General features: G+C 38.0%; 1 protein-coding gene across 1 annotated transcript in view; it reads left to right on the forward strand.

Moving 5' to 3' along the window:
- Positions 1-2211: 2211 nt before the first annotated feature.
- Positions 2212-13243, forward strand: part of LOC122539894 (triadin-like) — a 141009-nt gene continuing 129977 nt past the window's right edge. Inside the window, exon 1 of the mRNA XM_043675049.1 lies at positions 2212-2652. Coding sequence (XP_043530984.1) covers positions 2631-2652 — 22 coding nt within the window. The 5' untranslated portion in view covers positions 2212-2630. The remainder of the gene's footprint in view (positions 2653-13243) is intronic.

Genomic DNA, 13243 nt, shown 5'->3' on the forward strand with positions numbered 1-13243 from the left:
AATGTGGGGAAGCTGAGAAAATTCAATTGGAGGAGGATTTGGGGTCAATTAGATGTGGAGATTATTATGGGACTGAGGTTGAGGCCTTGTGATGAGATCATTAGTCTTGGGAGAGGGTGGTGGGGTCAGATCATGAAGGGTTGTTAAGCATATACTAATCTCCGGATACAAATACTCACCTTGATGATTATCATCTTTAATTTCCAACCCAACTCCTTGTATCAAGTTGATCATCTGCCACCCATGTTCCAGCCTCAACTAAAGCTGGAAATGGGAAGGTTGATCTTGGGTATGTTTCAGAAATCTGATTTTTCCCAGCTTATCTGAACTCACCGTTTTTAGGTAAATTTCAGGCCACATCTTCATTATCACTTGATCAAAATCCTGGAACATTCTACCAAGAACATTCTGGGTACAGCTTCACCATAAGTATTTTAGCAGCTCAAGGAAGCCTGTAGTATAATAAAGCCTCACATAAATTGGAGGAACAACACCTCATATTCCACTTCAGGAGTTTACAGCCCAATGGCCTTTACAGAGTTCACCAGCTTCAAATTCTCCCCACTCCGACCTTATACAATGTCCAGCCTTCCCTCTCCTCCCACCGGACCTAACCGATCTATCTTCCGCCTCACCTATCCGCTCCACCTTTCCCACTGACCAATCAGAAAACCCCCCCTAACTCATCCACCTATAACCATCTAACCTACCTTTCCCCTAGCCCCAACCCCTCCCTCTATTTATTTCTCAAATCCCTTTCCTCACCCCAGCCCTGATGAAGGATCCTGAAATGCTGAGTTTCCTGCTCCTCCAATGCTGCCTGACCTGCTGGGCCTTTCCAGCCTCACATTTAATCAACTCCCTACAATGGAATATATTGTAAGAGAGAAAAACAGTAAAAATGCTGTAATACTTGGAATTGGATATACAGTTAATACTAGTGCTCTAATGTATACAAAACAAGTCAGACTATGTGTGCCATTCACAGGTTTTACTGTTCTTTCCTTTTTCGGGTAACTGATGACGTTACATGAACATCAGCCAGGCAGATTGGAAGAAGACATCAGACTAAAAGTAGTATGTAAACTTAGACATCTTACATACTATACTAGAGAACTACGTTACATGTAATGTACAGATAATTTACAGTGTTACGTTAGAGCAGGAGTTGAAGAGTCTTATTCTAGGGTAAGGAGCCAATAGCTTTGAAGGAGGTATGTGTAGTCACTGACAGCCCAGAGATACTGAGGAGGAGTATCTTACTATGCAAGTAGCAATACCACTCTTTGGCATAGAATAAAGCAGGCCCACCACTGTTGGTCTATAAATGTCAGTTTTTCCAGCAACACACACATCCCAAGGATTAACAAATAAAAATTACTGTTGTATACCCTGTAATGGAGTGTTGTGTGGTTAAATGTGAGTTGGATGTGCATAGGATGCTAACCTCTAGTCCTTTTGATCTTTTTAGGTGGGTACACTTGATCCCACAGCACTTAGAACAAGTAGAAGAGAGCCCTGCAGTGCCCTGGTCAACAAATATCTCTCAATCAACATCTTAAACAGATTATCTAGTCATTTATTGCCCTTTTATTTTTGGAATTTTGTTGTGAACAAATTGGCTGCTGCATGTGCTTCCTTACAGTAGTGACTACACTTTAAAAATACTTTGTAGGCTAAAATGTAATTTAGAACATCTTACATTTTATGTAGTCTCTTTCTTAACTAAGTTTTTATTTCTTCTTATTGTGCAGAAATGATCTGGCTTATAGTAAGAAACACAGTATTGGGGCATCTTGTTATAATTGCTTATGATTGTTTTGGATTTCAATTCTCGTAAAAAGCACAATCAAGTTGTTAATTATTTGCATGAACAAAGACAAATGCAGACAAATCTTTCACACTAATATGCAAACAAATAATAACAGAGAAACCAGAAAAAAGGGAGTTTTTATTGTATAATTTTTAGCCTATTAGAAGACTAATCCCCTGTTCCTGTAAATCTTCTCTAGCAGCTGGAATTTAAATCATCAAGGAATATAAAAAATAAATTAGCTTGGTACCCATCATTCTTTGCCTCCTAACACCAGTTGTGTAAGGGAACCTCCCATGGCTAAAAAAGGCAATGCAGAATGGAGTAAGTATTAACAGTTCTAATAATAAAACTGAGTAATAATGGATAAGGTTACCTTGAAGCAAATATTTCATTATTTTGATTTACACATTGGACAGCAGTAGTTACAGAGGGCTAGTTGCAAGAGCTTGAACTGCGATAGACTAATTGTGCTTTTTAGTGTCCTTTCCTGCTTTGCTGTCCCTTGTTGCTGGATTCCTTCAGATATGAATGATTCTAAAACTGGGAACATGGAAACACATTGTGAGACACTTCTATTTTAGATTGAAGTTGATATCCTTAATGCCAGCAACAAGTCTCCAGTTGTGAAAGCTCTTGCTGGTGGGGGAAGGACTCTGCGAAAGGCACAGAAGATCTCAACTGTACCACAATTTGTTAGGTGTGAGAATCATCCCCTACTTTCTTATTATTGTTAGGGTTCTGAGAAACCAAATTCATCACACTTGAAGACGTTACTTGAATTTCTGGGAAAGTGGAAATAAGGATCTTGGCCAATATGACTGAAACCACAACTGAAGGTATTGTGAAGAGTTGCGGAAGTGTCTGTGTTATTTGTGTAGTGTCTGTGTAAAAACAAAATGTTTAATTTAAAAGCCCCAAGATATTAATTAATTATGTTTTGTCTTGGAAAAAATAGATTTTCCCAGTTACTGTGTGGCTTGTAAGTGGCTGCATCACTCAGCAGCAGAGTTAGATTACCATAGCTTTCCATAAATAACACAGATTGTGCAGACTGAGAAATTACATGGGGGAGTTCATTGCTGGTGCTGTTGGGGGGGATGGGCAAATTAACTTCAATTTCATGAATTTCAAATTCCTTTGGGGATTATGGTAAAGCAGCATTGTTGAAATTGTACATGGATGATGGCATTAATCAGATCACTGATATTCAATCCATGAAATTGTGTGTCTGTTTAATATACAAAAGTAGAAATAAAGTGATTGATATGAATTAAAGGAAAAGACAGCATAATCTTGGATGTTTTGACTAAAATCAATGTATCATGTTTTGCTTAATAGATATTTTATACTCTATTATTTGTAAAGGCCATTTGTATACTCCACATACATTGCGTTGCTTTTTCATCATTTAATAAAACTGGTGTCATTGTACAAGTGAATTAATAGTAGTGTAACCAGTGCAGTGAAGTGGTTTTGTCAGTTATTTTTGCAATGTTCAATTTGAATCTCACAATCTGTAGGCAAATATAAAAGTGATAAATTACTCAGTTTCACAGATTGAAGTTTACTAATCTCTGTCAAAACCAAAAATAATCTGATTGTTTGATCTTTTTATTTGTCTGTTAAAGTGCAATATCTCCCTGATTGAACTGATATAATCTACACTCATGAAAGGATAAGTATTGGCTAGAATTTTGGGGAGAGCACTCTTGCTCTTCTTTGAATAGTCTCATGGTATCTTTCGCATCTGCCTACATGTGCAGACTTAGCCTTGATTTAAATTTTCATTTGAAAGTTGCACTCCTGACAATGCTGAGCTCTCTCACTATTGCATTTGAGTGTCAACCTTACAAGATGTTCAAATGTCTGACATTGGATTCAAATGCAGTGCTTTTGTTCAAAGTTAAGAATACTGCCCTCTTGAGCTACAGCCTAGGTGTGATATTCCTTGAAATAAATTGAAATATTGGACTATAGTTTTCTTGGATTGACTTTTTTTTAATAGAAGCACCGCTTATTAGTTTTGTAGTGAGGACAATAATGGTGATTGGTATTCAACCACTCCAAAACAGGGAAATCAAGTTATTAGATTAGATTACTTACAGTGTGGAAACAGGCCCTTCAGCCCAACAAGTCCACACCGACCCGCTGAAGTGAAACCCACCCACACCCATTCCCCTACACCTAACACTAAATTGGCAATTTAGCATGTCCAATTCACCTAACCTGCACTTTTTTTTTGGACTGTGGGAGGAAACCGGAGCACCCGGAGGAAACCCACGCAGACACGGGGAGAATGTGCAAACTCCACACAGTCAATCACCTGAGGTGGGAATTGAACCCGGGTCTCTGGCGCTGTGAGGCAGCAGTGCTAATCACTGTGCCACCATGCCACCCATAGAAATAGCAGCGGTGGGATTTGTTGCAGCATTTAAAGTGTAGCAGATGATTAAAACACAAGGTTTGAAGTCACACTGTAGGAAGTGAGCATTGTTAGAGATACCAAGATTTTTGATGCAGTTATAATATTTAATTGCTGAAATAATGTCTAGAAAAGATGGCTTTCTCAGGATTGAGAAGAAGCCCCATAAGGTGTTTGCAGAAATTTTGTGAAAAGAAGTAATATTAAGTTAGCACAAACTCCACCATTGTCCAAGTGTATCACGAAGAAGTTAATGGGGTTGACCAAGGTATTTAAAGGTGCCATATAAATACATCTTATAACAGTGAGATCTCTGGGGAGTGAGGAACGGCAGAGTTATTTGACACCTAATATGTCCACCCTATGCTTAGCCTACTAAAACAAAGTTTTTGGCTAACTTTTACATTGTTGAGATAAGGCCCAAATATATTTGAGCATGCATGTTTCAATAAGACATAAAATGATGGGGGTGGCATTGTGGCTCAGTGGTTAGCACTGCTGCCTCACAACCCCAGGGACCCAGGTTCGATTCCCACCTCGAGTGGCTATCTATGTGGAGTTTGCACATTCTCCCTGTGTCTGCGTGGGTTTCCTTTGCGTGCTCCGGTTTCCTCCCACAATCCAAAGATGTGCAGGTTAGGTGAATTGGCTGTGCTAAATTGTGTGGCTGGGGAAAGAACAGAAGCTCTTAACTTTGAATTTCTCAACACTATGTAGGATAAATGTAAGGGAATGAGTCTGGGTGGGTTACTCTTCAGAGGGTCGGTGTGGACTTGTTGAGCCAAAGGGCCTGTTTCCATAATGTAGATAATCTAATTTAATCTAATCTTAATTAGATGATTTAAGGATTCCACCGAACATATCAGGACAGTCATTAACCTCATACTCTTTGAAGATCTCTTCTCTGATGCCTCCCACTCATAGTCCTCCAAACCTAAGTCTCCAGGTTTCACTTTCTTCTCAAAATCCACAAGCTGAACTTTCCTGATATACCAATTGTTTCACCCCATTTCTACCCCATTGAATTAATTTCTTCCTGATGTTACTCCATGTTTCTCCCCACCTGCATTTGTGACTCTTCTGCAACACAGATAATTTCAATGTTTTGCAGTTTCCTGGCCTGAGTTGCCTCACTTCTCCATACATGTCTGGTCTGTTTATAGTGAGGCGGTGATTTAGGTGTACTTTCCAATTTAGTATATTTGCTGCTCATATTGTAAACTATTCTACAATGGATAGACAAGGGTAATGATTCTGAGGAATACCTGCACTCAGTCTACAAACATGATAAAACCTTCTAGCTGTTTATCAATTTTTCTCCACCTACTCTCATGTTGATGTTGCTGTCTTCAGCCCTAAGTAATGTTTCAGTAAAGCTCAATGCAAACTCGAGTCCCAGCACCTCATTTTCTGATCAGTATTTTACAACCATCTGGACTGAATGTTGAGCTCAACAACTTCAGAAATAAACTGTGACCCTTATCTTATTCTGTTCCTTTTCACCACATGGCAGTTTGAATTTTGCTTCTCATATTTCTCCTTTAGCTTGTTCATCATTCTGGCACTTGTGTACACTCTGGACTAATGCTTTGTCACTTTCGTACAAACATTACTTCCTTTGCCTTTTGTTCCATGACATCTTAGTTATTTAATCTTTCTTTCCTTCTGCCGTATCTCCAACCTTCCCTTCTGTTCTTCAACCTCTCCTTTCAATGGCATTTAATCTATCACATTTTTAACATCTTAGTTCTAAAGGAATCATATTCAACTTGAAATATTGATTCTATTTCTCTCTAAATGCTGCATGTGTTATTTCCAAGACTTTCCATTTTTAATTTTCATTTCTAGCATCTGCAGCATTTGGTTTTATTTATATGGCCAAAATATTTTTTTTTGTCATGAATTTAAAAAAAAGATGGCTTGTTTGGTTGCAAGTTAATGGATTTCTTGCTCCTTCCTTTGCAGTGTCCTCTAAATATGGTGAAGGCACCTGTCTTTTCCAATGAGCATCACCTTCATTTTCAGGAAGCAGTAATGTTTTCTGCTTAGCAACATTACACTGCGCACAACACCCTTCATAATTCTGGGCTCTAGACTGGACTGTAATGTGTCAGATTTGATCAAGCTCCTAAACTGAGACTTTAAAATGGCACTTAATAACTTATCATACTTGAACTTTCCTGGACTTCATAGTGCACTATTTGGTCCTCTTCTATGTCTATAGATAGTCCCTGGTGTAATAAACCAGCTCTACAACAGGGATCTATAAAGATTTTAACTATCTTTTAAATGGTTTTGAACCAACAAACCTTGGACAAAAACATATAATAAAGTGTTTTGGGTAACAGACATTATTATGCAGCTAAGGTGATGTCATAACACACCAGCTTGATATAGTGTGGAGCCCTTTCCTTCTATTAAAACAAAGTGGCTGTTGTTATGAGACTCTCAAGCACAAAGGTTTTCTGGCAGTTGTGACCACTGTGTGAACTCTGCCTGTCTACAGAAAAAGATTGACTCATTTTGCAGAATCTACTGAATTACAGGAGCCACCTGAAGACAGTATCAATGACTTTCTTTTGCAATACTAAATGCTAACTGGAAAATAAGGTAGTTTGGAGCAATCCAGAGTTAAATTTCAAGGTATTGGTCACTTGCATTGCTGAAAATAATTTTAAACTTCTTTTTGAAGTGGGTTATAGCTCTTTAGTCAAGGGCTGACACAACTCTTTGATAGTTCTGGGGGGGGAAGGGTAGCCGATAGAAGAACTGATGGATCAGGAAATTTCGGCAAAACCGCTGGGTCTTCCTAACCTTCGGAATAGGTTGTCAGCTTGTTTGAAACAAACTCATCACTCAAAAATCATTACCTTAACGTCCTTTTAATAACAGAATATGGGGATTACCATTATGAATCAATGGAATCTGTTTCCCAATGTCAAAAGTTCTGATACTAATTGTTGGGAATTTTCTTATAAAGCTGTAATAGTTCCAGCCCATATGACTTCTTCAGTGTATCATCTGTGTCACTGATGCTGTCTTGTGCATCTACCACCAGTCATTGTTCATATGGTTGCATTAAAATGTTTTGAGGGGAAATTACAAGGAAAACATTCACATACACGTCTGCCTGAATTTTCCATTAGAGATGGAAGGCTCAAAGTAGATGGGCAGCATTTTGGGTAGCTGTTTAAGATTCACAGTTTGTTGCACTGAAATTTTGATCGGAGTCACATTGGCCCTGTGTAACTCCTCTTAATTCATTAATTCTCCTCAAAAATATACACTTCTTTAAAGAAATTTTAGACTCTCCTACTGTGTTTTTGTCTTACGACAAATTCAGCATCGTTGCAAAGTGGTTTCTACTTTTCAATTATAATAAAATTCTATTAATAATTGGAGTCCAAGCTCTTGCTGACAGAATTTTGTTATCAATTTATTATAAACTTACTTGGAATTCATTGAACTATTTAGAGATGGAAAGATTGAAACTGAAGTCATGCGTCAATCATGATTGCGAATTAGTTTAAAGCAAATGATAAGACACTGCTCTGAACAACCTTTGACCAGTTTTTGAATGTGCTTTATTGCTTATATACCAGTCTGAGAAAATGTTTGTCATCACTTACAGTTGCTTTTGTGATTTCCCCCCACTTCTAACCTCCAGTATAAAGATAGCATATGCTTGCATTTCACTGGAAAAACATGAAAATTACTGTAGTTTGATGATCCAGTGTTTTTTAACATTGCATTGTGCTATCATCAGGAAGTGAGTTTTAGTGACGTTGTGCAGGATTGCTAATTATATGTTAAATATGTAGAAAGCAAAGACAATTTTGACAAGATTTGTTGATTTGATTCAGCTATTGTTGACTGCTTCCTATTTATAATGAGGTAGAACAGGAGGACTGAGTCACAGATCAATTTCATATATTGTCATATTTAAAGCTCTGCACAAGATCACTAAATTTACCTTTATGAGATTTTATCTAAAGAATATTTTATAGTGGATTTATTACCTATTTTCAATAATTTTCTAAGGATATAAATCCAAAATTCTGTTTATGCAATGTGGATCATATGAATACATACAAAGTGTGCAAAAATTCAAACATATTTGTTTATACAATGGAAAATGTATAAGACATTCAAAACAATGAGAACATAAGAAATAGTAGGTGGAGCAGGCTATTCAACCCCTTGAGCTTGCTCCACCATTTTATAAGACCATGGCTGATCTGCTTCAGGCCTCAACTCCTCATTTGTGCAAGCCTCTCAAAGTCCTCAACTCCTCAATATTTCAAAAATCTAACATCTCTTTAAATATTTCCAACAATCTAGCCTTTGCAACTCTCAGGTGTAGAGAATTTTCGACATCAGTATTAAAAAAATTTTTTTTCCATCTGAGTTTTAAATGAATGTCCTATTGTTGTGTAAATATGTAGCCTAGTTCAAGATTATCCCACTTGTGGAAACATCTTCTCAATACCTACCCTGTCAAGCCTCTTCAGAATTTTGTATATTTCAAAGATCACCCCTTATTCTACAAAACTTTAATGATAGATTACCATCTTCATCCCAGAAAATAACCTAGTGATTTATTTTTTGAACTGCCTCCAATGGTAATATATTCTTTCTTAACAATGTCAGTATTGCATATTCTCGGTCTGGCCTCATGCTGTATAGTTGTAACAAGACTTCTCTGTTTTAAACTCCTGCCCTTGATAAATAAAAGTGAAAATTGAAAATAAGATGAAAAATCAATTTGCTTTCTTATCTGTTCAACCTGCATGCTAACATTTTGTGTTTCATGCACAAGATCCCTTTGTGTTTCACATTTTTGGAGTCTCTCTTCATTTCAATAATACTCTGTCTTTGATTCTTCCTAACAAAGTGCATGTTATTTCAATTTCCTACACTGAACTCCAACTACCAAGTTTTTTTGCCCACTCACTCAACCTATCCATACGTCCTTGCAGATTTATTATTTCCTAATCACAACATGTAAACACACATATTTTTGTATCAAACAATTTGGATGTATTATACTGTGCCCTCTCATCTAAGTAATTAATAGTGAGGCAAGTTGTACACAACCTTAATTAGACTCCTGAAGTACTGCATTCATTTTCAGATACCACAATTTTGGAAGGATATCCCAATCTAGGGAGGGGAAGATCTATCAGAAAATACAAAAGCTTATTGGGTTAAATAAGGAAGTCAGATTACATGAACTGGATGTATTACATTAGATTACTTACAGTGTGAAACAGGCCCTTCGGCCCAACAAGTCCACACCGACCCTCCGAAGAGCAACCCACCCAGACCCATTCTCCTACATTTCCCCCTTCACCTAACACTACGGGCAATTTAGCTTGGCCAATTCACCTAACCTGCACATTTTTGGGCTGTGGGAGGAAACCAGAGCACCCAGAGGAAACCCACGCAGATACGGGGAGAATGTGCAAACTCCACACAGCCAGTTGCCTGAGGTGGGAGTTGAAATGGTTTAGCAGTAATCTAGCCAATCTGTCAAAAATGATCAAATGATTTGATAGAACAGGAAAATTAAAGATGAAAACAGAAAATGGTAGTGAAATGGAGAAGGTCTGGCAGCATCTGAGAGGAGAGAAAGAGAGGTATTTGAGTCCAAAGACCCTTTTTTGAATAGAAGAAGTGCCTGAAGGAGAGCCTTTGGACTTGAAACATTCCCTTTAAGAATAATTCCTTTAAAAGTTATTTGCAACTTGTGTAAGAGGAAAGTCAGCCAAGGATTGAAGTGACTGTTCAAGAAAAGTAGTGCTTCTGTTTGAAGAACTGAAAAGTGTGTTGTGTGGAGTTTTTGTTTTGTGCATTGGAGAAATAGAATAGAATAAAATAGAATAGCCTTTACGGTCACATATACATGAACGTAGTGAAAAGTTTATACATCGCCAATTACCAGCACCAACTTAGATACAAAAGTACCCAGGCACAGCTTCTTTTGTTATAAGATTTGTTACAGAAATAAAATGTCCAGCATTACAGAAAAGAGTTCAGAACAGCAAATATGTGGCATGTGATTTTTTAAAAACTTTACCATTTAAATAACTTTAGCATTGGTATGTGATTTTTAAAGACCTTTAGCATTCATGATGTCCTTATCTCTGAAACCCTTTAAGGTATGGACACACCCTGTCCAAGGGGACAGGGACATGGATCTATCCTCAGAAGAGAAGCAGGCAAATGGGAATTATCACAACATTCACAACCCGCTATCTAGACTTGTTGATGTCACTTATAACCAGGCACACAAGCAGGCTCATGAGAAGGTTCCCCAACCGTCACCTACTGTAATCTCCAGCATTTTTTTGTTTTCAGTACAGATTCCTGCATCTGTAGTAATTTGTTCCTACACCCCTTCCACATCAGGTGTGAAATCTAACCTATGTTTCTGACCCCTCAGAAGGAGCCTTGCTTTTTGTAAACCCAAACACTGAATCACTCAGTTAAACAACTAAACAAATAACATCGCAGAAATTATACAGTACAGAAGGGGCCATTCAGCCCATTTTGTCCACGCTCACCCAAAGCTATCCAGATGCCCATTCTAATCCCATCTTCCTGCATATGGCATATATGCATATGGCCCATAGCTGGCAGCTTACAGTAGTTAAGGTGTAGATCCAAGTACTTTATAAAAAGAGAGTACCCTCTTTCTCTCTATCACCAACTCAGATAGTGAATTCCTGACACCCACCACCCTCTGTGTGAATACATTTTTCCTCACGCTCCTCCCAGTTTTTGAACTCTCTGCCAAGGAAAACAGGTTCCTCTTGTCCAGTCTATTTCTACTCCTCACAATTTTGTATACCACAACTATGTTGGTCGTCAGTCTTCACTGTTCTCAGGAGGACAACTCCAACCTCTTCAATCTCCCCTCATAGCTACAATCCTTCAGCACTGGCAACACACTGATTAGTCTTCTCTGCACTCTCCCAACAGCAATTACATCCTTGCTATAATGTGGTGACCAGAACTGCACACAATACTCCAGTTATGGCTTCACCAGTGTCTTATAAAGTTGTAATGTATACTTCTGCCAATGAAGGAGAGTATTCAATACAACCTTATCTACCTGTACTTCTACCATAAGGGACCTGTGCACTTGCATACCAAGATCTCTCACTTCAGATACCTCATCTGATACATTGATTTATTTGTGTATTCCCTTTTACCGTTTGACCTTCCTAAATGCATTATCTCACACGTTTAAGAGTTGAATAACATCTGCTGTTTTCTTGCCTAGTCCTCTGACCCATCTAAATAATTTTGGAGCTTACAACTATCTCTGTACTATCGACCACACAGTCAATTTTGTAGCAACCATAAATTTCCCAACTGTGCCTCCCATGTTCAAGTCCACATCATTAATGTATTGAAAAATAATACAGGTCTCAACAACAAGCCCTGCAGAATACCACTTGAATCAGGTTTGTTGCCTATTACTAAGCTAACTTTAACTAAAATTAGACACATTTCCCTATATCTCATGGGCTTTCACTTTTTTGTCCAGTCTGCTATGTGGGACCTTGTCAAAAGCCTTACTAAAATTCATGTAGACAACATCCATTGTACTTCCCTCATCAATCTTCCCTGTAACTTACTCAAAGAATTCAATCAAATGTGATAATTCTCTTCTTTAGCTAGATGTAATTGAAACTTGAATTTCTAAACCTTTTGTATCATAATCACTGATTATGATTTGACCTGTATGTCTTCTGCTAATAAATGCTGATGGGAACATCTGACATGGCATTTTGAGCTTATGACTCAGATTGGAAGGGCCATGAAGTTATTCCAGTCAGTTCATGCTCAGGTTATTTTAATTACTATTTCCCTTCTTTAAATATAACATAATCCCGTTTCCCAAATATATGTAATAGTATACTTAAAGAATAAATAAAAACAAATCAATGTCAGGGTAATTTCAATGTTTATCACCTTTCAAAATAAAATATAAAATTTGTTGGAAACTCTTAAGTTTGTAAAGTGAGCTTGCTTGGTATTGTACTATATATATCTGACACTGCAGCAGTCAGTGAAAATCAGCTAAGATAGCAATTAAACTCCACTGGGTGACTTACCTCAATACATTGCCTGGGTCCACTGTCGAAACAACTCATCTAAACTCAGAAGGTGCCCCTTTAAATGTGCAGATTGCAGTTCATATCTGAAAGAAAGCTTCAATTTCAAATATTGTCTGCACTCCCTAAAAGACCAGCAAGGCAGCCTTTGTGTGGAGCCGCAGAAAATGGAGGAGATACTAAACGAATATTTTGCATGAATATTTACTGTTGAAAAGGAAATGGAAGATATAGATTGTAGGGAAATAGATGGTGACACCTTGCAAAATGTCCAGATTACAGAGGAGGAAGTGCTGGATGTCTTGAAAAGCATAAAAGATGGATAAATCCCCAGGACCTGATCAGGTGTACCTTAGAATCTGTGGGAAGCGAGAGAGGTCATTGCTGAGCCTCTTGCTGAGATATTTGTATCATCAATAGTCATAGGTGAGGTGCCAGAGGCTAGAGTTTGGCTAACGTGTTGCCACTGTTTAAGAAGGGTGGTAAGGACAAGCCAGGGAACTATAGACCAGTGAGCCTGACATCGGTGGTGGGCAAGTTGTTGGAGGGAATCCTGAGGGACAGGATGTACATGTATTTGGAAAGGCAATGACTATTTGGGGATAGTCAACATGACTTTGTGCGTGGGAAATCTTGTCTCACAAATTTGATTGAGTTTTTGAAGAAGTAACAAAGAGGATTGATGAGGGCAGAGCGGTCTCACAAACTTGATTGAGTTTTTTGAAGAAGTAACAAAGAAGATTGATGAGGGCAAAGCAGTAGCTGTGATCTATATGGACTACGTAAGGTGTTTGACAAGGTTCCCCATGGGAGACTGATTAGCAAGGTTAGATCTCATGGAATACAGGGAGAACTAGCCATTTGGATACAGAACTGGCT

Source organism: Chiloscyllium plagiosum, chromosome 3 (genome assembly GCF_004010195.1).
Source record: "Chiloscyllium plagiosum isolate BGI_BamShark_2017 chromosome 3, ASM401019v2, whole genome shotgun sequence".
Lineage (NCBI taxonomy): Eukaryota > Metazoa > Chordata > Chondrichthyes > Orectolobiformes > Hemiscylliidae > Chiloscyllium > Chiloscyllium plagiosum.